General features: G+C 38.7%; 1 protein-coding gene across 2 annotated transcripts in view; it reads left to right on the forward strand.

Moving 5' to 3' along the window:
• The window catches only part of GXYLT1 (glucoside xylosyltransferase 1), a 51,901-nt gene that overhangs the window by 16,376 nt on the left and 9,444 nt on the right, over positions 1–26,081 (forward strand). For both annotated transcript variants that reach the window (XM_061416429.1, XM_061416430.1), the window contains 5 exons: positions 1,682–1,853; positions 7,258–7,383; positions 11,283–11,534; positions 20,348–20,471; positions 20,680–20,852. In XM_061416429.1, coding sequence (XP_061272413.1) covers positions 1,682–1,853; positions 7,258–7,383; positions 11,283–11,534; positions 20,348–20,471; positions 20,680–20,852 — 847 coding nt within the window. The remainder of the gene's footprint in view (positions 1–1,681; positions 1,854–7,257; positions 7,384–11,282; positions 11,535–20,347; positions 20,472–20,679; positions 20,853–26,081) is intronic.

Below are 26,081 nucleotides of genomic sequence, written 5' to 3' on the forward strand. Positions count from 1 at the left end.
TTGCTTTCTAATTGCTATCAGTACAGAAGAACAGAGCTTTCAAAAGACCCGAGCTTGGGCTACACCTTATGTGTGAGAGAGGTGGCATAGCAGGTGGGTAGGGAAAGGCTGGCCTCTCTGTGACCCTGTAACAGAAGGAGCTTGGACGACTGGATAGCCACATGCAAAATTGTGCAGTTGTCCCCTCTTCAGACCACTCATAAAAATCAGTTCCTGGTAGATTGATGTAAAATTTAAAGGCAAGATATGTACCTGATATCTTAATCTTATTAATAATCTTAATAACTTGATGAATGAAATATCAGCACCGTTTCTTGAATAGTAAATATTCTTCTTCCAAGAATACCACTTTATATGTGACTTCTCCATTTACCACCTTTAACAAAGTGGTGTAATAATGTTTAACTTTGTCAGGTATCTGGGGGAAGTTTCATTTTCTTAAAAGCAGTTTTTGTTGTTTTTTTGTAAAGAGCTTCACCTTTAGAATAATCAGCCCATTAAGGGTAAGTTATCAAGGTTATGAGTTTCAGTCTCCCAGTTGAGGGACCAGGGAAGGAAATCACCCCTTTTTTTCCTAGGAGGTGAGTATTCTGTGCTGAAGGCTGACAGTTACCAGTAATTGTGTATACAAGAGAAATGAACCTGTTTTCAGGCCTCAGGAACCCAGTAAGACCAGAAAAGCATCAGTTTCAACTGCTGTCTTAAGTGTCTCTAGGCCCTTAACAAACAAGCTTGTTAATAGGAATGGACAGATCCACAGTAAAAGCAGGAGCACGTTTTATATATATATATATCTCCAGGCTTAATTTTTTATCATGTTAATATAAATAATTGGTATAATTATTAAAAAGGATAAAAGTATAATTCCAAATGTTTAATGTTAAAACATTAAGATGTATGAATTTAATATTTGGGCCTACCTGGCTTAGTGGTAAAGAATCCACCTGCCCAAGGCAAGAGATGCAGAAGACATGAGCTCAGTCCCTGTGTTGGGAAGATCCCCTGGAGGAGGAAATGGTAACCTACTCCAGTATTCTTGCCTGGGAAATCCCATGGACAGAGGAGCCTGGCGGGCTGTAGTCCATGGGGTTGCAAAGAGTCAGACATGACTGAGCACACACACATGCCTGCATTTTTTTATATAGTCAGTTGTTTGTATTTAATTTTATTTAGCATATTTTCTCTTTTTTGATATCCTCGTCAGTTGAGCGAATATCCATGAACAAGATTTTCTTCGGAAAACAGTTCTGGGTCCACTCTGCCACATGCAAACGTGAATACTCAAGATTCCAAAGTCCTGTGCTAATAAGCAATGTAACTGCAATAATTTTAGCCTGTAAAATTAAGAAAAATGATTGATCACCCACCTGTTCCTGCTACTTAGTAATATATACATACAACTATTAATGTTAAACAATATAATTTCTAATGCCCTTTTACATTTTACAGAAAGGATCTCTAACCAAAAATTGAAGTCAACAAAGTGATTTAATTATATACATATATTTTTTCATATTCTTTCCATTATGGTTTATTGCAGGATATTGAATATAATCCCTTCTGCTATACAGTAGGACCTTATTGTTCAAACCTAAGTCTTTGAACACAGTCAGAATACCATGTTGTTAACATGTTACCCTGTACTAAAACTGTTGGAATATGTGGTTATCTTTTCTATCAGATATGGCGTGAAAATGCAGCCCATTGAGAGAGTGCACCTAGCCGTGGTTGCCTGCGGGGAAAGACTGGAAGAAACTGTAACCATGTTGAAGTCAGCGCTCATTTTTAGCATCAAACCTCTTCAGTTCCATATTTTTGCTGAAGATCAACTGCATGATAGTTTTAAAGGCATAGTAAGTATTTGAGACTTAGTCAGGTCTGTAGAGTTGAATATTTAACATATACTATAGTAAAATGTTATTGAACAAAAATATTTATCCTGCAGCTCTGCCCTCTTAGAGTGGGGACTGCTCCCTGCTGCCACTTGCGTCTGTGCATCCAGACCTGGGGTGTAAGAAGGAGGCTTGTCTCTGTGAAGGCGTTAGGCTGCTTAGTCCTACTTAGTCCTTTGCCAAGCATGGAGGTTTTGTTTTACTAACTGTAGTTCCAGGATGTTTTGACTGAGAAGTCCTGTGTCTTAATTGTATTCCCATCCGTGACTTGAGAGTGGCTCAGTCAGAGTGTGCACAAGGTTTTGATTCTGTTTTGAGTGGAGGGAACTTTTAATTGATAATATGGAGGGAAGTGACTTCTTGTTCTGATAGTAAGGTTTTCTATTTTGGTTTTGCATTAGTTGCAGTCAGTTTGGCTGTAATGGCAGAAAACCCAAAATGTCTTAAAAAGATAGAAGTTTATTTCTCTCTTATATAAAAGCAGGTAGTCTGTGTTACGTGGCAGCCCCATGTTTTCAGGGATTCTGCTCTTTTTTCTCTCATGTGGCTGAGCCATCTTTAACATAAGACTTCTACCTCATGATCCAGGATGGCTGCTCAAGCTCCAGTCATCACACTCATATCCTAGCCAACATGAGGGAAAAAGGAGTGAAGAACAGTGTTCTCCTCCTTTCTAAGGAGACTTTCTAGAAGTCGCACAGGATGTTCCTGCCAGTATATCATTGGTCTGATCTTAGTCATGTGACCATATCTAGCTACTTGTGAAGATTGAAAATATACTCTTTTAATCAGGACCACTGCATTATCTTAACAAAAAAAATTACTATGCAGGGAGAAGAGAACAGATAAACATAGAAGGGAGAACATACACAAAAAAGAAAATTCCCCAGAAATCTCATGACCTTGTGTTCTGAAATGGTGGTAAAAGTGACGGTGGTTATGCCTTAACCATCTCTGTCTGTCTCTCTGTGTCCATTCAGTTAAGCTTTCAAACTGATTTGGATTTTTATGCTTGACCTATGTAGGTAAAGCTTGTTTGATATTTTCTCAGGTAATTTAGTTCATTTTTCATATTAGTTGAAAAATACTACTTGTGACCTCAAGTCTTTTAGTTTCCTGCTAAAATCTTTGATTCTAAGAGGTATAAAGCTTTACTTACTGTTTTACAAGGAATGGAATTGGAACATTCTCTTAAGACCATACACAAAAACTCAAAATGGATTGAAAACCTAAATGTAACACCTGAGACCATAAAACTCATGGAAGAAGATATAGGAAGAACACTGTTTGACATAAATCATAGCAGTGTTTTTTGGATCTGTCTCCTAAAGCAAAAATAAACACATAGGACCTCATTAAGCTTAAAAGCTTTTACACAGTGAAGGAAACCATTGACCAGCCAAAAAGACACAGCTTACTTAATGGGAGAAATACTTGCAGATGATATGACCAGTATGCCTAGCATGCAGGATTTACTCAAAATCCTGCATGCTAGGCTTCAGCATTACATGAACTGGGAAATTCCAGATGTCCAAGCTGGGTTTAGAAAAGGCTGAGGAACCAGAGATCAAATTGCCAACATTTGCTGGATCATAGAGAAATCAAGCGAATTCCAGAAAAGCATCTACCTCTGTTTCATTGACTATGCTAAAGCATTTGACTGTGTGGATCATAAAAAACTGTGGAAGGCTCTTAAATTAAGAGATGGGAATACCAGACCACCTTACCTTTATGTTGAGAAACCTGTGTGCCAGTCAAGAAGCAACAGTTAGAAACCTGTGTGGAACAGCTGACTGGTACAGGATTGAGAAAGGAGTATGACAAGGCTGTATATTGTCACCCGTTTATTTATCTTACAGAGCACATCATGAGAAATGTTGGGTTGGGTGGGTTACAAGCTGGAATCAAGATAGCTGGGAGAAACATCATCAGCCTCAGATATGCAGATGATACCACTCTAATGGCAGCAAAGAGGAACTAAAGAACCTCTTGAAGAAGGTGAAGGAGGAGAGTGAAAAAGCTGACTTAAAACTCAGTATTGAGAAATGAAGATCATGGAATCTGGTCCTGTCACTTCATGGCAAATAGAGGGGGAAAAGGTGGAAGCAGTGACAGATTTCCTCTTCTTGGGCTCTAAAATCACTGCAGATGGTTATTGTAGCCTTAAAATTAGAAGACGATTGCTTCTTGGCAAGAAACCTATAACAAATCTAGACAGTGTGTTATAAAGCAAAGACATCACTTTGCCGACAAAGGTCTGTATAGTCAAGGCTATGGTCTTTCCAGTAATTATGTACAGTTGTGGGAGCTGGACCATGAAGAAGGTAGAGCATTGAAGAATTGATGCTTTTGAACTGTGGTGTTGGAGAAGACTCCTGAGAGTCCCTTGGATAGGAACGAGATCAAACCAGTCAATCTTAAAGGAAATCAACCCCGAACACTCATTGGACTGATGCTGAAGTTCCAACACTTTGGCCACTTGTTGTGAATAGCTGACTCATTGGAAAACACTGATGCTGGGAAAGATTAAAGGCAGAAGGAGAAGAGGGTGACAGAGGATGAGATGCCTGGATGGCATCACTGATACAAGGGACATTAACTTGGGCAAACTCCGGAAGATGGTGATGGACAAGGAAGCCTGGTGTGCTGCAATCTATGGGTCACAAAGAGTTGGACACGATTTGGCGACTGAACAACAACATGACCAGTAAGGGGTTAATGTCCAAAATATATAAACAACTCATACGACTTACCATCAAAAAACAGCCTGATTAAAAAAATGGGCAGAAGAACTGAGTAGACATTTCTCCAGAGAGGACATGCAGATGACCAACAGTCACAGGAAGAGATGGTCAATATTGCATGTTAGTCATCAGGGAAACGCAGATCAAAACCACGGTGGATCTTGCCTCACACCTGTCATAATGGCTATCATCACGAAGACCCGAACAGCAAATGTTAGGATGTGGAAAAAGGGAATCCTTTGTGCTCTTGGTGAGAATGTAAAGTGGTGCAGACTGTGGAAAACAGTATGGAGGTTTCTCAAAGAATTAAAAATAGAACTACCATATGACTTAGCAGTTCCACTCCTGGGTTTATATTTGGGGAAAAAACCTAAAAACACTCATTAGAAAAGATGCATGCACCCCAATGTTCATAGCAGCATTACTTACAGTTGCTAAGATATGGAAGCAACCTAAGTGTCCATCAACAGATGAATGGATAAAGAAGAGGTTGTATGTAATCACACACACACACACTCTGAAATGCTAACAAGCCATAAAGAAGAATGAAAATGTTGCCATTTGCATCAACATGGATGGACTTGGAGGATACTGTGCTAAGTGAAATAAGAGAAAAAAAGTACTGTTTAATATTACTTATAGGTGGAATCTAAAAATTACAGTGAGCAAGTGAATATAACTAAAAAGAAACAGACTCACAGTTACAGAGAACAAACTAGTGGTTACCAGTTGGGAGAGGGAAAGGAGGAGGGATAATACAGGGGTAGGAGATTAGGAAATGCAGACTATTATGTATTAAATAAGCTACAGGATATATTGTACAGCATAGGAACTGTAGCTGGTATTTTATAATAACTATAAATGGTGTATAACCTTTAAAAAGTGTGTATCACTGTATTGTATACCTGTAACTTACAGAATATTGTACATCAGCTGTAGTTCAAAAAAATAACCAAAATTAAAGCCTTACTTAACCGTTTTAAAATATTTATAGTTTCTGTATCTGTGATATGTGCTTTTCTGATCCTAAGGTAATTATCTGGGTTGTTTTCTGAAATATTAACAGAAGAATTAATCTTGTCCTAACAGTTCAAAGACTAGCAACAGATTGCTACCAACTATGGAAGTCTTTGAAAATATAATATAAAACTAAAATAAATTTATTGCTTCATCTTATATGCAGCTCTCTGTTGTCTTCAAATCTAGATGAGTTATTGCTTGTGTAGTATGTGTTATATTTTTAAACTTAGTTTTTCATTAACTATCATAGTTAACTCTGAGAATGTTTGGGTTTTCTTTTGATGAAAGAGAATCAAATATTTTCTGGAATGTGCTTTTACTGCAAAAAAGATGACTAGATACTGGAACTTTAAAAATGATTAAGATTTCATTTTGATGTTGGTATTTAAAGGGTCTTTAATAAGTGATTAATAAGTCACGCAAGGGTAATAAAATGCTAGTGTTTGAAACTAGTTGATGGAGACATCAAAGCTATGTTGGATATAAAGCTATTCCCTTAAACTATGTTGGAAGGCATATGTTCCTTCCAAACATATGTTGGAAGAAAAGAAGAAGGAGGATGTTTCTAAAAATTACTTGAACACAGACATAATTCAAAAAGAGACCTTCAGTCTGTATTTTTTTCTTCTCCCAGAGATTGTGAACGCTCTGTAGAAAATTTACATCAACAATACTGTTGAAGCAGCAATGATAGGTAACGCTTTCTGAATTTGAAACAATTCAGAGTCTCCAGATGCATTCAGGAAACTAAAATGTATTCATTATAGATTTTCAGATGAGAAAATCAGATTTTGCTTTTTTTTGTAATGATTTTTTAAAAATTGGCACTGGAAGAATTTCCCTGGCAGACCAGTGGTAAGGACTTGGAGCTTTTCTGGCCAAGGGCCTGGGTTCAGTCCCTGATTGGAGAGATGTGAGATCCTGTGGGCCGCACAGTGCGGCCAGAAACAAAAACTCTGCGTTAGATATACATTTACTGAAATATTTAATCATGAGGAATATCTATGAATATAGAAAATGCATAGATAAATATTTTCTTTCTTTTTTAAAAAATATATTTTGGCCATGCGTCACAGCATGTGGGATCTTAGTTTCCCAGCCAGGGATGAACCTGAGCCCCCTGCGGTGGAAACATGGAGTCTTAACCACTGGACCACCAGAGAAGTCCCAGATAATATTTTCTCATCAGTTCTTTACGTTGATCTGACTTGGATTGTAAACATTTTCTATTATGTCATACATACAATGGTAATAAAATTAGTGCTTAATTTTTCTGACTTTAACTTGTTTAAGGATTGAGAAGATTTGTACATTAGGTCAAGTTTGATGGAGGTGAACAGTTTGTATAGTTCTTTCAACTTCCTGGTTTTTTGACTGATACTCTTATCATTTTAATTGTCCCTTAGATTTTTATGGTGAATTCTTTCTAGCTATTAGAATGATTTTAAGATTTTGAATGAAAACGGTGGGAAAGAAAAATCTTTCTCTTAACTGTGTATGACATACGATGTATAACATCTTAATTTTTAGCTTTTGAAAAGTAATCTTGGTTTATAATTTTGCAGAAGTTTGAATTGAGTTTTTATTTTTTTTTATTGTAGCTTGACAGCTGGTCATTTCTGCAAACATTTAATTATTCATTATACCCGATAACTTTTCCAAGTGAGAATGCAGCAGAGTGGAAAAAACTGTTTAAACCGTGTGCTTCCCAGAGATTGTTCTTGCCAGTAAGTTTTTCTCCAGTGTTTTTTGTTTGCATCTTGCTTTTACACATGAGTTAATGAAGAGTTTCATGTAAATCAGTTAAATGAACACACACAAATTATTTTCCCTTTGAATATTAGAAGAAAGAAAAAACTTCCCATAGAACAAATAAAAGCTATGGTAAAATATGCTGTTAAAAATGAAAAGTGTAAGTAATTTCTGTTGCAATACTATTTCTTACATTTTAATTTATTCAATTGCTATAAACTGTTTCTTCTCTGAGGAGGAGTTGCCTGTCTGCCTGCTAAGTCACTTCAGTTGTGTCTGATTCTTGGGACCCCATGGACTATAGCCCACCAGGCTCCTCTGGCCAGGGGATTCTCTATGCAGGAATACTGGAGTGGGTTGCCATGCCCTTCTCCAGGGAATCTTCCCGACCCAGGGACTGTACCCACGTCTCTTATGCTTCCTGCATTGGCAGGCAGGTTCTTTACTGCTAGCGCCATGTGGGAAGCCCTGAGAAGGAGTTAGAGGTTATTAGATCTTAATGGAGCCAAGTCTTTGCCAGTAGGAATGCAGTGGCAGGATCACCTGCCAGTTGCAGGCTGCATTTGTAATTTGGGAAATGAAGCAGTTTATTAAATAACTATTTCTGTTTTAACAGCAAGTCAGTTCACCTTTTCTAGCTGGTGCTTTTAACACAGAAACAGAATTTGAGGCACGTGAACTAAAAGGGAAATGGGAACCATTTATTCAGTGGGGCTCTTTGGTGGTAGTCTCTGGTGATAAACCCTGATTATTATTTTTTTAATCTAAAAATATTCAGGGACTTCCCTGGTGGTCCAGTGATTAAGACTCTGCCCCTAGTGTAGAGGGCCCAGGTTTGATCCCTAGTCAGGGAACTAGATCCCACTGCCACAGCTAATGATAGAGGATCCAGTGTGTTGCTATTAAGACCCAGTACACTCAAATAAGTAATAAATAAATATTTTAAAAAATATTCAGAAGCAAGATTACCTCTTCCATTTTAATTTACCCATGTTTAAAAAATTCTCAGTAGTTGTTAAAACCACTATAATGTTTAAAATAATTACGGTAGTAGAAATATTGAAAGTGCATGAGTTCTGTTAAGTATAGGAATTATCGGGAAGAAGCTTATTTGTTATTAAGTGGAATAAGGCAGTTCTTAGCATATTGAGAATAGAGTTTGTCAAATCTAGGATGTCAGTTAAGATTTAAAATCATGTTACATTTTGATAGCTGAATCTGCCTAACCAGTAGGTTTATTGCAGGGCATAAAAAATCTTGATCCTAGGATATCTTCCTTGTTGTCTGCCTCCCTTGTAAGAAGCACACAAATAAGGGATTAAGAGGGGAAAAGCCTAAGAAGTTTTAGATAACTTCATGCAGGCTTTAAATTTTAAAAATTAAAAAAAAAATATTTAGGTTGAATCATTGCAGTGTTATATCATTTAATTAGTAGTTTGAGTGCCTTTGTTCTGCCACGTATCTGTACTGAAGTGCTGTGCATATAGGAATGAATATGTACCCAGATTTCTTGTTTTCATAGAGTTTATTGTCTGATATGGGAGATGAACATTTAAACAAGCACTTTCTGACATTAAATAAACAAGAATACACCACTGGAAAGCAATGAGTGGTGAAAGAAGCATGAGGTTACAACCACTGCTCTTCTGTTTTATTCAGCATTATAAAGTTTAATTGTTGATGTTTTGATAGGAAGTTTGCCAGATCATTTAATGATGTGATCTAGTTAAAAATTTGAAATACTGAAATTAAATACTTGAAACCTGTCGAATTGTTCTTGTACTTCATTCACTCTTAGTTCTGCATCTTTTTAACTAGATTCTAAGTAAATTGATTCTTCATTTTTCTTAAATGAAGAATGTTCTTAAAGTATTTACTGAAGTAGTTAAGTAAAAACCTTAACTTTCTCCTCTTTTAAAATGGAGGGATTAAAAAAATAAAAAATAAAAAAAATAAAATGGAGGGATTAAGGGACTTCCCTGGTTCAGTGGTTAAGAATCTACCTTACAGTGCAGGGATGTGGTTTCGATCCCTGGACAGGCAACCAACATCCCACGTGCCACAGGGCAGCTAAGCCTGCACACTGCAGCAAAGACCCTGTGTTCCACGACTAAGACCTGACACAGCCAAGTCAATTAATAAACATTAAAAAACTTTTTTAAAAAATGGAGAGATTAAAAGATCCAATGTAAGCTCTGGCAAATCCTCCTTCCTCCAAAAGGAACCATAGAAAAATACTGATGTGATTGTCATTTCACCTTATGTGTGAAGGTGGACTTCCTTGGTGGCTTCCAGGTGGACTTCCCTGGTGGCTCAGTGGTAAAGCGTCCACCTGCAATGCAGGAAACGTGGGTTCCATCCCTGGGTTGAGAAGATCCCCTGAGGAAGAAGTGATTACCCACTCCAGTATTCTTGGCTGGGAAATCCTATGGACAGAGGAGCCTGGTGGGCTACAGTCCACAGAGTCACAAAGAGTAGGACATGACTAAGTGACAGAACACACACACACACACATACAACGTGACCGCCGATGGCAGTGGCTCCCGACAGTGACCTTGGAGCTTCCTGTAGCGTCTTCCTAGGTTGCTAACAATACAGTAGTCTGTAAATACATTTGTCTCATGGTACAGAAGCAAAACAATTGCGTTCACTTTTCTGTCCTCCAAAAAAGAAGAGAAGGACAGACAGACAGACACATACATACATATCCTTTTAATTATAGTCCTTGAACAAGTGAACCTTCTCTATTCAGGCTCTGTGGTTAACTGTCAGGTTTTTTTCCCTCAGCCTGCTATTAAATCTGGGGGCATGGAGTGATTTCAGCTTCGCAACTGGTCATTAAGGTGATGGCTTAACTCTAGCTTCAGAAGGAGGCAGCAGCTTTGAAAGGGAGCAGAATGAGGATCAAGCTCTTATCCTCATTATATTCTTAACCAAAAAGCTTTAATTTAGGTTAACCTAATCATTGAGTCTTACTAGTACACTGGGATAGACGAATTTAAATTTGCAGGGGTCAGATTCTAAAGTCTTTGGGTGAGGCAGAAATAAAAACTTACCCTTGAAAATTCCTGTAAAAGATACATGTTGGAGGTTTAACCCCCGGAGTGGGGAAGATCCTGTGGAGTAGGAAAGGGCAACCTACTCCAACATTCTTGCCTGAAACATTCCATGGACAGAGGAACTTGGCAGGCTGCAGGCCACGGGGCTGCAAAGAGTTAGACACAGCTGAGTACAGCCAGAGCAGGAAGGAGGTTTGACATGTCTTGGAGAAGTGACATAGCCAGTCTTCCAAGACAAGTCTTGTTTTAGCCCTTGCTATTTAAATGCAGGATCTTTGATTTGTTAGGAGATGGTCAGCTCATCTTTAAGAGCATGGACTCGAGCTTGGTGGTCTGGATTTCAATTTTGGCTCTACTGATTGCTGGCTGAGGGCATTATGAAGTAAAGGTACCAGTTATTAGTGTTATGGTAGAGGGGACAAGTTCAGATCTTCATTTGTATTGGCTAATTTCTGTATTTATCTCAGGAAATTAAGATTTGCTATGTCAGTTCACCAAAGGTAATGTTGTTTTCCATTATGGAAAACATTTCCTCCCTAGTCGTTGAGGATATTGCTTTTACTTTTTTAGTCTAGTTTTTAGTATTGAGTTTTTATTCTGATGTGTTTTTATAGCTTTTCTTCTTTAAAAGTTAATAAAAAGATTAGCAGAATATCTATATATGCTCTTGTAAAAATGGCAGACTTGGGAAAAATTAATTTAAAAAATTAATGTCAAGTAGTTTATCTCTTAAGTAGTTTTTAAAAAAAATAATGAAAGCCTCTTGGTGTTTTATAATGAAATAGAGTTACTGATTCAAATATCTCTCCCCATAGTTAATCCTGAAAGAAGTTGACTCACTATTGTATGTCGACACTGATATCCTTTTTTTACGGCCCGTTGACGATATTTGGGCTTTGCTAAAGAAGTTTAATTCCACACAAATTGCTGCAATGGCACCAGAACATGAAGAACCTCGAATAGGCTGGTATAATCGCTTTGCCAGACATCCATACTATGGGAAAACTGGAGTGAACTCGGGAGTTATGCTGATGAACATGACCAGAATGAGAAGGAAGTATTTCAAGGTAAGTGACTGATTCAGGTTAGCATTCTGCTCTTTTCCCTCCAGATTGTTTGGTTTCCAATTTAGTTTTGTTTTATTAAAAGCTAGATTGACCTATTCAGAATTTTTCTACTTACCTAGAATAATTGAAGCAAGTGTGTTCTTAGTATTCTGTTTATTAGAGCATTACAGTAGGTTAAAGCAGATGGCATTACAGTCAAGTATCAAGCAGCAAGTGTGAACATTCCTAGATTGGTAGTGCAGACAAGAGTTGTCATTTTGTAGTTGTGCAGCCTCATAATACTTGACTCTAAAGTGTGATATGTCCTGGAGGAGCACAGATTGTAGTTAAGAGCTTAAGACTGTCATGTTAGCTTGGTTCAAACACTAAGATCTTGGGTAAGTTTTGAACATCTCCAGGCTTTGATTTCCTCATCTGTGAAATGGTATGATAAATAACAGTATGTATGTCATGGGGTTTTTGTGAGGAATAAATTAGTTAGAACGAGGCTTAACACATAGGAAATGTTGGCTATTTTGGTGCTATTGGAAGTTATAGTGACTTTTTAAAAAATCCCTACATGTTTCTTGTCTCAAATTTTGGGAAAGTCCGGCTATTTCAATTCTCTGTGCATTCTGAACGCATTGTACTGTTTATCAGTCTCATGCTGATGAGCCCTTAAGTCATTGTAGTCTGGGGCCATTGGAGTCAAGTGGTTTGGCCTTATGTTTAACTTTGTCGCCTGTTCACCACAACTACTGGCCAGCTAGTTAATTTTCAAATGTCAGTTCCCTCAGCTGAAAAATAGAGATAATAAATGACTTAAGTAGGTTGTCTTTTTAAAAGAGACCCACTCAAAGTGCTTAGTGTAGGGCATGACACATAGTAAGCACTTCAGTGTTAGCTAAAAGCAGTGATTTCTGAAACACTCATACTCACTGTTTAACCCTTTACATCTGGTTAATACTGAATTAAGCATTAAGGGATATTATCTTTTATAATATGAATATCTATACATACATATTTGCACATGTATATATTTAGGATTTTTCCCTTGGCTGTGGTGGACCAGAGTTTACACCGTTATTTTTATTCCTGTCTTTGTGTCTGATTTAAATCTATCGTCCCTTCGTATCCTTCCTGTACTTCGCTGTACTGCTTGTGGCCGTCACCACCCACATCTGGACATTTCAATCCTAAGGCAGTTTAACATCCATCACTCTTGTCTTCTGTATATCTAGCCTACATAGGGTTTGTTTGTTTAGCTTTCCCATCTTCTGTACCTTTCTGAAATCTTGCTGTCTTTTCAGTTTGTCTTCCACAAATGATGCTTTAATGAAGCCAGTGTAACCTGTGTTCTTGCTTATCAGTCAACCTCAGTTACTCAATTTGATAATATATTTTGAGTTTTAAAAATGTATCTACCATAACGTTTTACCAAATAAAGCAGGTGTCATACCGTGAGTTTTCTTCCTTTTCTGATGGTTAGACTATGCACGGTAATACTATACCAGAAGATGGTGCTGTAAGATTGTGTGCTAAGGAATAATGTAAGTCCTTAGGAACTCTTCATTTGAAATTTTTAGAATTATGAGAAGTGTTGTGTTGCAAAGAACCTTAGAGATAATTTAGTGTAACACCATTATTTGATTTTTAAGAACATTTCAAATTACAGCTATGTAGTTCAAATCTATAATTATTTTTTATTTGCCTTTTACTTATTTGAATGTCATTCTTAAGTATGTGTAATGGTTTCTCCCTTTTCCTTTTTGTGTGTGGTATGTTATAATCCAGCTAGAGATGTAGATACGGGAGTTGAAATAATTTCTAAGCTTTCAAACATTTGTTTCTGTCTGTGTACTACTGACTTAATGAAGAACATATGAGGTGTATGATTGTATATGAATTTAGTAGGTGCAATTTACTTCATACGTACTATCCCTGTGTTTCAGACAACTCTGTTCTTGCCCAGTGGGAACAAAGATTTGCTCTGTTTTTAAAATGTTTTATTTACGATTGCTGATATGTTTCGACAAAATTTATTGATTTTTTTTGGTTCCATTTTATATCTCTTTATTTTTCTTGATTTCCAAAAATATCTTTAGCAGACATGGCTTTGTTTTTTTTCCTACTGACTCATAATTTCTGGCACAGATGTTAAATTTTAGAGCTCTAGTGATATAACTGAATTACTTGTAATAACTTTTCAAACTGTTTCATACACGTCCACAAATGTTATCCCATAGTTATTATCACATGAAAGGCTGTAAGACAACCCATAGGACAATGACCATGTTTTAAATTCTTATTTGCTTTGTTGTCACCCAGCCCCTACCATTCATAATTATTCAGTCCCAGCCTTATGTATTATAATTATATATTTAAAAATTGAAAATAGTAAAAATTTAGCTTTTTGTTTTGTTTCTCATAATGCTGACAAACACTGATATAACCCTGGCTAAGATACTGCTTTGTATTTTGTGTTATGATTGTTTCTGCAGCGTTGAATCCCTAGTAGGATATTTCTTGACCTTTTCCTATTTATTAGATAAAAACCAAAGACTATACATAAGGCATCTTGAGAATTCTTTTCTTGTATGTTTGCTGTACCTTGTTTGTGTCCTCCCGTTTATTATTTTGTAAAGTTTTAATTTTTGCCTGTTTTCTCCATGTACTGCAGGAAGGGTATGTCTTTTATACAGCTTTGCTTTCAGAATATTTAGCATGGAGTCTGGCATAAAGTAGCAACTCAATGGATAATTACTGGCAGAAGACAGACAGAAATTTTAGAAACCAGGCTGTTATTGAACTATTTTTTTTTTTTTTTGCCATTGATGAATTATTGAAAAGTATTAAAAAATAGAATACTTACTGTGAGGTAGTTGTGATGATTGTTTTTACATATTTGAAATATGTGTATGATGGAAGGCTTTTATTGTGTTACATATATAGTCTAACTTTTCAGAAAACAGTAGAGTAACCAATCTTTGAAAATTCATGAGTTCTCAGTTTCTAGCATTGTCAGAGCATGATATGAATAGTCATCTGTCAGTTTTATTTTTATATATAACATAGACTGATGGTAATAATGAGTTTGTTTTCAAAAGCTTACATAATTCTAAAAATGAAACTAATTTATCTTAATATGATACATGTGCATTTTTGGTAGAGTTGCTGAAATGAATATTAGAGCTGCATCTTTTTTAAAAAGTTACAAAATCATACTTGTAAAAATTCAGGCAATTCATTGAGTTAAAAAGAAACTTTTCTGCTTTACATACCACTATCCCCAGAAAGGCAATGACAAAGAATGCTCAAACTACCGCACAATTGCACTCATCTCACAGGCTAGTAAAGTAATGCTCAAAATTCTCCAAGCCAGGCTTCAGTAATACGTGAACCGTGAACTTCCTGATGTTCAAGCTGGTTTTAGAAAAGGCAGAGGAACCAGAGATCAAATTGCCAACATCCGCTGGATCATGGAAAAAGCAAGAGAGTTCCAGAAAAACATCTATTTCTGCTTTATTGACTATGCCAAAGCCTTTGACTGTGTGCATCACAATAAACTGTGGAAAATTCTGAAAGAGATGGGAATACCAGACCACCTGACCTGCCTCTTGAGAAATTTGTATGCAGGTCAGGAAGCAACAATTAGAACTGGACATGGAACAACAGACTGGTTCCAAATAGGAAAAGGAGTACGTCAAGGCTGTATATCGTCACCCTGCTTATTTAACCTCTATGCAGAGTACATCATGAGAAACGCTGGACTGGAAGAAACACAAGCTGGAATCAAGATTGCCGGGAGAAATATCAATAACCTCAGATATGCAGATGACACCACCCTTATGGCAGAAAGTGAAGAGGAACTAAAAAGCCTCTTGATGAAAGTGAAAGAGGAGAGTGAAAGAGTTGGCTTAAAGCTCAACATTCAGAAAACGAAGATCATGGCATCCGGTCCCATCACTTCATGGGAAATAGATGGGGAAACAGTGTCAGATTTTATTTTTCTGGGCTCCAAAATCACTACAGATGGTGACTGAAGCCATGAAATTAAAAGACGCTTAACTCCTTGGAAGGAAGGTTATGACCAACCTAGATAGCATATTCAAAAGCAGAGACATTACTTTGCCAACAAAGGTCCGTCTAGTCAAGGCTATGGTTTTTCCTGTGGTCATGTATGGATGTGAGAGTTGGACTGTGAAGAAGGCTGAGACCCGAAGAATTGATGCTTTTGAACTGTGGTGTTGGAGAAGACTCTTGAGAGTCCCTTGGACTGCAAGGAGATCCAACCAGTCCATTCTGAAGGAGATCAGCCCTGGGTGTTCTTTGGAAGGAGTGATGCTAAGGCTGAAACTCAAGTACTTTGGCCACCTCGTGCGAAGAGTTGACTCATTGGAAAAGACTGTGATGCTGGGAGGGATTGGGGGCAGGAGGAGAAGGGGACGACAGAGGATGAGATGGCTGGATGGCATCACTGACTCGATGGACGTGAGTCTGAGTGAACTCTGGGAGTTGGTGTTGGACAGGGAGGCCTGGCGTGCTGTGATTCATGGGGTCGCAAAGAGTCAGACACGACTGAGTGACTGATCTGATCTGATCTGATCTGATCCCCAGTTTCATTCTTTGCCCAAATGACATTATGTACTTTGCTCTGTATTCTTCAGACCCTTTTAAAAAGGCATTTTGAAGCAGATATACATGGACATTAGCATTTAAATGTGCAGTCCTTTTATACAGCTTCAGTTTGCTTTTTTCACTTAGCAAATATATAGTTGATTTTTATGTCAGTACATATAGCCCATCACATTTAATGTGTGTCATATTATGGAGAAAGAATGATTTGATTCTGTGTACTAGTATTAATTTGTAGTTATATGGTTACTTCTGCTTTATTGACTATGCCAAAGCCTTTGACTGTGTGGATCACAATAAATGGTGGAAAATTCAGAAAGACATGGGAACACCAGACCACCTGACTGCCTCTTGAGAAATCTGTATGCAGGTCAGGAAGCAATAGTTAGAACTGGACGTAGAACAACAGACTGGTTCCAAATAGGAAAAGGAGTACGTCAAGGCTGTGTATTGTCACCCTGCTTATTTAACTTATATTCAGCATACATCATGAGAAACGCTGGCCTGGAAGAAGCACAAGCTGGAATCAAGATTGCCGGGAGAAATATCAATAACCTCAGATATGCAGATGACACCACCCTTATGGCAGAAAGTGAAGAGGAACTAAAGAACCTCTTGATGAAAGTGAAAGAGGAGAGTTGGCTTAAAGCTCAACATTCAGAAAACTAAGATCATGGCATCTGGTCCCATGACTTCATGTCAAATAGATGGGGAAACAGTGGGAACTGTGGCTGACTTTATTTTGGGGAGCTCCAAAATCACTGGAGCTGGTGACTGTAGCCATGAAATTAAAAGACGCTTACTCCTTGGAAGGAAAGTTATAACTGACCTACACAGCATATTAAAAAGTAGAGACATTACTTTGCCAACAAAGGTCTGTCTAGTCAAGGCTATGGTTTTTCCAGTAGTCATGTATGGATGTGAGAGCTGGACTATAAAGAAAGCTGAGTGCCAAAGAATTGATGCTTTTGAACTGTGGTGTTGGAGAAGACTCTTGAGAGTCCCTTGGACTGCAAGGAGATTCAAGCAGTCCATCCTAAAGGAAATCAGTCCTGAATATTCATTGAAAGGACTGATGCTGAAGCTGAAACTCCAGTACTTTGGCCACCTATTGCAAAGAGCTGACTTATTTGAAAAGAACCTGATGCTGGGAAAGATTGAGGGCAGGAGGAGAAAGGGATGACAGAGGATAAGATGGTTGGATGGCATCACCGACTCAATGGACATGAGTTTGGGTAAACTCTGGGATTTGGTGATGGACAGGGAAGCCTGGCGTGCTGTAGTCCATGGGGTGGCAAAGAGTTGGACACGACTGAGCAACTGAACTGAACTGATGGCTGAAAAACACCTCATGTATTTTAATTTTTACTTACCAGACCACACCACCCGCTACTGCTACTGCTAAGTCACTTCAGTCGTGTCCGACTCTGTGCGACCCCATAGACGGCAGCCCACCAGGCTCCTCCGTCCCTGGGATTCTCCAGGCAAGAACACTGGAGTGGGTTGCCATTTCCTTCTCCAATGCATGAAAGGAAAAGTGAAAGTGAAGTCGCTCAGTTGTGTCTGACTCTTATCGACCCCATGGACTGCAGCCTACCAGGCTCCTCCATCCATGAGATTTTCCAGGCAAGAGTACTGGAGTGGGGTGCCATTGCCTTCTCCGACACCACCTATGTGGGTGAAAATCTTTTCATACAATTTTTAGCTGTTTTTGTTTCCTCCTTTGTGAATGGCTGTATGTCCATTTCCTTTGACTTTTTCTAGTTTGCTGTTTTTCTATTTCGTTGGCTTAAACTCTTTTTGTGTAATAATGCCTCTTTATTAAACTCATTTTTCATGGCTTTTTTAGTCTTGGATATTCTAGGTTATATCCTCAACAAGTACTACTAGTGTTATTTCTTCTTGTCCAATATTTTTCCGGTAGGACTTCTCCTTTGCATAATAAAGATTTTTTTTTCTTTGAGTAGATGTGTTTCTTTGAGTAGGTATATTTTTCTTCTTCTTTTTTAAATAAGTAAAGTGTAGTGAAGACTTGAGCATGACATGATACAAGGGGTATTCCAACAGTACTATCTATTGAATGTGTTGCTGGTCTTGGTCCTTGTTGATCAACTCATATTTTCCTTTTCAGATCCTAAGAACATTTAGTTTACATGATCAATGACTCATTGCAGAGTTATCCTTTCAAATAAATTGTTTTCTTACTATTTCCTTAAGTAAAATTTGTTTCAGTCATTTTCCAGATTTTGTGTATGTGTGTATAGTCGCTATATTTATTGCATCCTGAGAAATAAGGTAATACAGTTACTATAGTAGATTAAATTTAATTTAAATATTTAGTTTTTTCCCCTAGGAATTCTTACTTTTCCTTCTCAAAGGATAGATTGCTTATACCTCCATTGAGTTTATTATATATATCAGTATTCTTGCCTAGAGAATCCCTTAGACAGAGGAGCCTGGTGGACTGTTGTCCCTGGGGTCACACAGAGTCAGACACGACTGAAGCGACTCAGCATGCTTGCACGCATTGGAGAAGGAAATGGCAACCCACTCCAGTATTCTTGCCTAGAGAATCCCGGGGACAGAGGAGTCTGGTGGGCTGCCGTCTATGGGGTTGCATAGAGTGGGACATGACTGAAGTGACTTAGTAGCAGCAGTAACAGCAACAGCAGAATAGCTTGTAACAATTGTTTTCAGACTATCTGGAGATAGGATCAGTGAAGAAGGAAAGTGCTTTTTTAAACATTGTTTGCAATCTGTCATGAGCCAATGGTTTTGTAAAAAATAATATAAATTACTTGGAAAATGTTAAAATAAATAGATATAAAATTACTCTGTTAAATTGCTATAAAAGTTTCTAAATCTTACTCTCAATTTCTGTACTTAAATCTCTCAGAGGATATGAAAAATTCACTCATCAGCATGTTGCAAACTATAATTTGAAAAGTACTTAGTTTAAACCTGGAGAGTTTCCAAGAGTCAAATTTGTATAAAAGACTTAGTGTTTAACTCCACCCCTTTTCACCCCAGATTCAAATGATCCCCAGCCCTCTTTCAACTCTGTTGTTTCCTTAGGTATCTGACTTTGAGTTTTAAAATAATGAGCTACGAGTAATTCCATAGAGGCTGAAAAGGCATCTGATTAAATTCAGTATCTATTTTTTATTTATCAGTTTCAAGTGGTCTCTTTGAAATGCCAATTATAAAGGATTAGCAGATCAGTCTAAGAATCATAGTGATTATGGTGATAAGAGCTAACCAACACTGTGCCAAGTACTGCTCCTGTGTGTGTGTTAGTCGCTCAGTCATGTCTGACTCCCGGAGAAGAAACGGCAACCCACTCCAGTACTCTTGCCTGGAAACTCCCGTGGATGGAGGAGCCTGGTAGGCTGCAGTCCATAGGGTCGCTAAGGGTCAGACACGACTGAGCGACTTCACTTTCACTTTTCACTTTCATGCTTTGGGGAAGGAAATGGCAACCCACTCCAGTGTTCTTGCCTGGAGAATCCCAGGGAAGGGGAGCCTGGTGGGCTGCCATCTATGGGGTCACACACAGTCGGACACGACTGAAGTGACTTAGCAGCAGCAGTAGCGTATCCGACTCCTTGCGACCCCATAGCCTATAGGTTGCAAAGCTTCTCTGTCCATGGAATTCTCCAGGCAAGAATAATGGAGTGAGGAGACATTCCCATCTTCAGGGATCTTCCTGACTCAGGGATTGAACCCTGGTCTCCTGCATTGCAGGCAGATTCTTTGTCGTCTGAGCTACCAGGGAAGCCCCACTGCTTCTAGTACTTTTCATTTATATATTAACACCTTTAGTCTTCAACAGCTGTATTACAAAGACATAGGTACTGTGTCTAGATAGATGACATAGGTACTAAAACTGTGCTTTTTAAGGTGAGGGTACAGTCATATCACTGGAACCACCACCTCCTTTCTCTTTCCCTTTTCTTCCCGACTTCTGTTAGTTTCATCATGGCTCTGTACAGCTTCAGATATCTTTTGTTATCTGTCCAGTTGAGCTGTTCGTTCTTCCTCACATTTAGGTTTATGTTAGGGTCACACTGTTTTGTAACAAAAGAAGTTTGCACATCTGTTGCTCTGTAACAGTGGCTAAGGGAAGAATGAGGAGCTGTCGTTATGCTGCCATTTTTAACCTGGAAGTCTGAGAAATTTGTTAATGTATTTACCAACAGAATGATATGACCACCGTGCGACTACGATGGGGAGATATACTGATGCCGTTGCTTAAAAAATACAAACTGAACATTACATGGGGTGATCAAGATCTGTTGAATATCATATTTTTTCACAATCCAGGTAATTTTAAAATTTTCTTTTATTCTTTGTAAAAAAGAAAAACATAGTATTTAGTCAAAATTGAAAAAAATGCATTTATTTGACTTTGGCTTATATTAAGTTATCACTCTTTTTGTTTAAGACAGAGTAAACTAAGTTTAAAATCTTTGCAGAACGTTAATTCTGTGGAATTAGTGTGTGTTTACTTCTTTGTTTTATCTTTGCATAGAAAGCCTTTTTGTTTTTCCTTGCCAATGGAATTATCGACCAGATCATTGCATATATGGAAGCAATTGCCAAGAAGCTGAAGAAGAAGGAATCTTTATTCTCCATGGGAACAGAGGTGTTTACCATGATGATAAGCAACCAGCATTTAGAGCTATTTATGAAGCACTGAGAAATGTAAGCTCTTTTTTTTTTGAAGTTTTTTGTGGACAGACTCCCTGGTTTACAGAGAGTTTGCATATCCTTTGCTCCAGTTCGTCAGTATAAAGCCCACCACGCCCTCCCCTCACAGCTCTGGCACTTGGTGTCCTGCTGGAAGGAAGGGCACCGCCTTTTGCCCACTTACTGACCTGTGCGTTATCAGTATGAGCTCACTGATACTATTCTTTTCAGCAAATTATAATCAGTGTTCAATTTTACTTATATTGATGCTGAAGTTGTGCCAGATTTGGCGATTGGCTGCCCCTTTTGGCCATCTCTTGTGCTTATGTGACACATTCCCATCATTATTTTGAGTGCCTTCTCAAAGAGGAGGTACAAGCAAAATATCCCAGGCTTATCTTATTATGCCTTCCCTGCCCTCGCCCTGAAATTAGCTGTCTCTCTAAGGAACTCTGATGCTTATTGCTGCAAAGGTGTCTTCCCTTCCAGGCCCTTTCAGCAGCAGAGCTGGGAAATACAAAAATGCAAACACACACACACACACAGTCCTGTGCTCACACCAGTGCAACCCAGTTTCATTCTCCCAGGCTCCTTCCATTCCTCTTCTACTTGGTTTCTGTTTTCTTCAGTTAGAATCCCAGCTCCAAACTAAAACTTTTCCTCTGTTGCTTAATGCTATAATACATTTAAAATAATTTCAGAAACGCTCCATTTGTACTACTCTTCCCCACTCCTCTCCTTGAAAAACTAGCCGGATGTAAGCGTTCAGTTTGTTTACAGTCCTTCTCCTGCCTCCCCACCCCCAGATGAGGGTGTATGTTCTGTACTGTGTTCAGACGTGATTTGCGTTAGTTTTTTTCTCCTCCTGTCAATGTCTGTCTTTATTCATTTGAAATACTGTTGGATTCATATATTTCCATATGCTTTCAGTTACAAGTTTTTTTCCTCGTGTTTGTTGATTTAACCTTAATTTTTAAGAGCTTAATTACTTTTTTGACTGTGCTGGGTCTTTGTTGCTGCACGAGGGCTTACTCTGGTTGCAGTGAGTGGGAGCTGCTCTCTAGTTTCAGTGCATAGGCTTCCCCTTAGAGTGGCTTCTCTTGTTGCAGATCACAGACTCTAGAGCAGGGGCCTCCGTAGTTGTGGCTCTTGGGCTTCGTTGCCCCATGGCATGTGAAATCTTCCAGGACCAGGAATTGAACCCGTGTCCTGCGTTGGCAGGCAGAGTCTTAACCACTGGACCACCAGGGAAGTCCTAAGTTCAGGTTGATGTGAGGAATATTAATGTACTTCAAAAAGTCAAAGCTGTGTTAGGGCTTACTCAGAAATTGTTCCTTCCGCATCCTTCTACCCCAAGTCCCAGCCCCAGTCACCAATTTCATTTTCTGGTTTGTCCTTCCTATACAGATGAGTAGATACACGTATGTTTTGTAAGTCCCCTTTTCTTACATGAAAGGTATTCTTCATCTTTATTTGTTCTTTGCTTTTGTTTTACAATATTCTGTAAGTTTGGACATTTATAAATATCTTCCTCATACCTTTTTTAACACAATTGTATGATACTCCACTTGGTGCATGTACTAGAGTTTATTCAACTAATCTCTTATGTTTGAACGTTTTGGTATTCTCCAACATTTTGAATAAGAATGCAGCAGAATTCCCTGGTGGACCAGTGGTTAGTACTCCATGCTTTTCCTGCCAGGGCTCTGGTTAGATCTCTTGTTTAGCGGCAGTAAGATTCTGCAAACTGCAAGGTGGGCCAATAAAGAGAGAGGGGCAAAGAGAGAATAAGAGAGAGATAGAAAAGAAGGAAAGAAATAACGGAGGGAGGGAGGAAGGAAGTAAAAAGCAATGTATTAATTAGGATAAATTCCTGGACATGAGATAATTTTATTTGAAGTTACTGCCTGTTTCCCCTACATAGGGATTATTTGCATTCCTGCCAACAGTTCATGAGGAAGCCTGTTATGCACAGGAGTGTATTGTCAGCCTTGAAAATTTTTTGCCATGCTCCGTAAGTGAGAAATGGAATCTTAGTTTAAATTTCACTTTCTCTTGTGAGTGAGATGAACATCTTTTTATATATCTAACAGCTGTTTTTACATCTTTTTGGAGTGAATTTTCTTTCAGACCTCTTAGTCTTCTATTGATTTTTTAAAATGACTTTATTTTAACATATTTTATATGCCATCCTTTTCACTCATAGTGTAAATTATTCGGTGGTTTTTAGCATATTTACAGAGTTGTACAGTCATCACCATGTGAGACTTTCATACTTTACTTCCCACCTCCCCAGCAGTTGCTGCAAGTTCTTTGTGTATTAAAGATATTAGTTCTTTTTCTGTTATATCTGATGTAAATATTTCCTCCCAGTTTGACTTTGTTTATGGCATTTTTTGTCGTTCAGAGTTGTTTCTTTAAAAATTTTTGTGTAATCAAATTTAAAACTTAAAAAAAAAGTCATAGTTAGAAAGTCTTTCCCTACCTATACTCAGTTTACAGAAAGGTTTACCTGTATACTGTTTCACTTACTATGTTTAGTCTTCTGCTCGGTTTGGAATTTACTCTTGAGTAAGGGATAGATCTGATTTGATCTTTTTCCAAGTGGCCGTCTTGTCCCAATTATGTTTATTTGAAAGGTTATCTATAACCTGAAGATTTGAGATACTGACTTTATCATGTACTAAAGTTCAGAACTGGACACGTAACAACAGACTGGTTCCAAATAGGAAAAGGAGTCCGTCAAGGCTGTATATTGTCACCCTGCCTATTTAACTTATATGCAGAGTACATCATGAGGAACGCTGGGCTGGAAGAAGCACAAGCTGGAATCAAGATTGCCGGGAGAAATATCAATGACCTCAGATATGCGGATGACACCACCCTTATGGCAGAAAGTGAAGAGGAACTAAAAAGCCTCTTGATGAAAGTGAAAGAGGAGAGTGAGAAAGTTGGCTTTAAAGCTCAACATTCAGAAAACTAAGATCATGGCATCTGGTCCCATGACTTCATGTCAAATAGATGGGGTAACAGTGGAAACAGTGTCAGACTTTGTTTTTTGGGGCTCCAAAATCACTGCAGATGGTGAGTGCAGTCATGAAATTAAAAGATGCTTACTCCTTGGAAGGAAAGTTATGACCAACCTAGACAGCATATTAAAAAGCACAGATATTACTTTGCCAACAAAGGTCCATCTAGTCAAGGCTATGATTTTTCCAGTGGTCATGTATGGGTGTGAGAGTTGGACTGTGAAGAAAGCTGAGCGCCAAAGAATTGATGCTTTTGAACTGTGGTGTTGGAGAAGACTCTTGAGAGTCCCTTGGACTGCAAGGAGATCAAACCAGTCTATCCTAAAGGAGATCAGTCCTGGGTGTTCATTGGAAGGACTGATGCTGAAGCTAAAACTCCAGTACTTTGGCCACCTCATGCGAAGAGTTGACTCTCTGGAAAAGACCCTGATGCTGGGAGGGATTGAGGGCAGGAGGAGAAGGGGACGACAGAGGATGAGATGGCTGGTTGGCGTCACTGACTCCATGGACGTGAGTTTGGGTAAACTCTGGGAGTTGGTGATGGACAGGGACGCCTGGCGTGCTGCTCATGGGGTCGCAAAGAGTCGGACACGACTGAGCGACTGAACTGAAAGTTCCATTTGTGATTTCTGGATTTTCTTTTCTGCTCCACTGGTCTGTCCATTTGTGCACTAACACACACTGTTTTCACTATGAAGTCTTTGTGCTGTATTTTAATACCCTGTTCACATCCTGTCCTTTTAGTGTCTTCCTACTTAGTGTATTTTTATTTTTACACAGATACCAACACATTTAACAAAAAGTTGTTTTTTTGTTGGGAGTGTGTCATCTTCACATGTTGACTTAGTGACTGCTGACGTTTTGATGGTGTTGAGACATTTTAGGAACAAGGGTTGTCTTTGAGTTGTGTCTTTCAGGAATGTTGAATAGATCTCTTCATACTGTGGATTTTGAACATATCTTAAGTCTGTTCTGTTTTCTTTGTTGCCTTTGTAAATGAGGTTTTCTTTTTTAAATACTAAACTTTATACTGAGTTTGGAAAAAATTATTCTGGCCCTGTCACCCCAGACACCTGTTTCTGTCTCTTTTTCCCCTTGGTCTTAACAGTCCACTTTTATGTAGCTGAGGTGGATTGACAGGGAGAGATGATTGTACTTCACGTGCCTGTACACTGATGCATGTATCAGGTCTCTGAGTATGTTGGGGACCAAGACTTGGGGCAAAACCAAATAAGGGTTGGATTTATGATTTTGCTTAATGAGCTGTATATCAGGCACTATCCATGCAGCTAATTCACTGATACCTGGGGAGAGGTTATGTGTGACCATTCATCTCTCAGCGGGTATGTTCACTGTGCTGCTGGACTGTGTCTAATCGTATATGGATGTGAAGACAAATACCAGTAACAGGAGTGCTGGTGTGGTCTAAGTGTGGGGATCAAAAGAGCTGATGCCCCTATTGGCGAGAGACTAAGCATTTGCTAATGACTGATCTCAGTATTTGCTAGTACAGTCTCATTAATAGGAATGAGAATAAAGATACTGAACTCTAATCTCCTGAGACACAGACTGTTTTAGGATGTGGAAGAGTGCAACAGCTGTGCCCCAAAGGGCCAGGGAAGGCCTCATTGATGAGGAGGCATTTGAAGTGAACCCTGAAGAATGAGTTAAGAGTTTGCCAGGTGAGCAGGCAGAACCAATACTGCCTGAGAAAAGGTCTTGCTGCTGCTGCGTCGCTTCAGTTGTGTCCGACTCTGTGCGACCCCATAGACGGCAGCCCACCAGGCTCCCCCGTCCCTGGGATTCTCCAGGCAAGAACACTGGAGTGGGTTGCCATTTCCTTCTCCAATGAATCAAAGTGAAAAGTGAAAGTGAAGTCACTCAGTCATGTGGGTGGTGAAAAACCCATGAGGAGGTCAGGAGTTGAGCTGTTTAACTGGGGTGATGGGTGGAAGTAGGCAGTGGCTGGACTGGGCCAGACGTGGTGACGATGTGTGCTGTGTAAGGTGATGATCTGCAGTACAGGGAGCTGAAGTTTTCTCCTGGAAATGAGTGTTGCTCACACTTGGTGGTAGGGAAAGTGCTGATAGTATTGTAAGCTACAGTTTTAGTGTTTTTCTAAGTTTCTTAATCCTATAAGCCTGAGAGATAGGGTTTCTGAATAATCAGTTTATCATGATACAGCTACACTCACTGAAGAATTATAAAATTTAGT

Source organism: Bos javanicus, chromosome 5 (assembly GCF_032452875.1).
Source record: "Bos javanicus breed banteng chromosome 5, ARS-OSU_banteng_1.0, whole genome shotgun sequence".
In the NCBI taxonomy this organism is placed as follows: domain Eukaryota; kingdom Metazoa; phylum Chordata; class Mammalia; order Artiodactyla; family Bovidae; genus Bos; species Bos javanicus.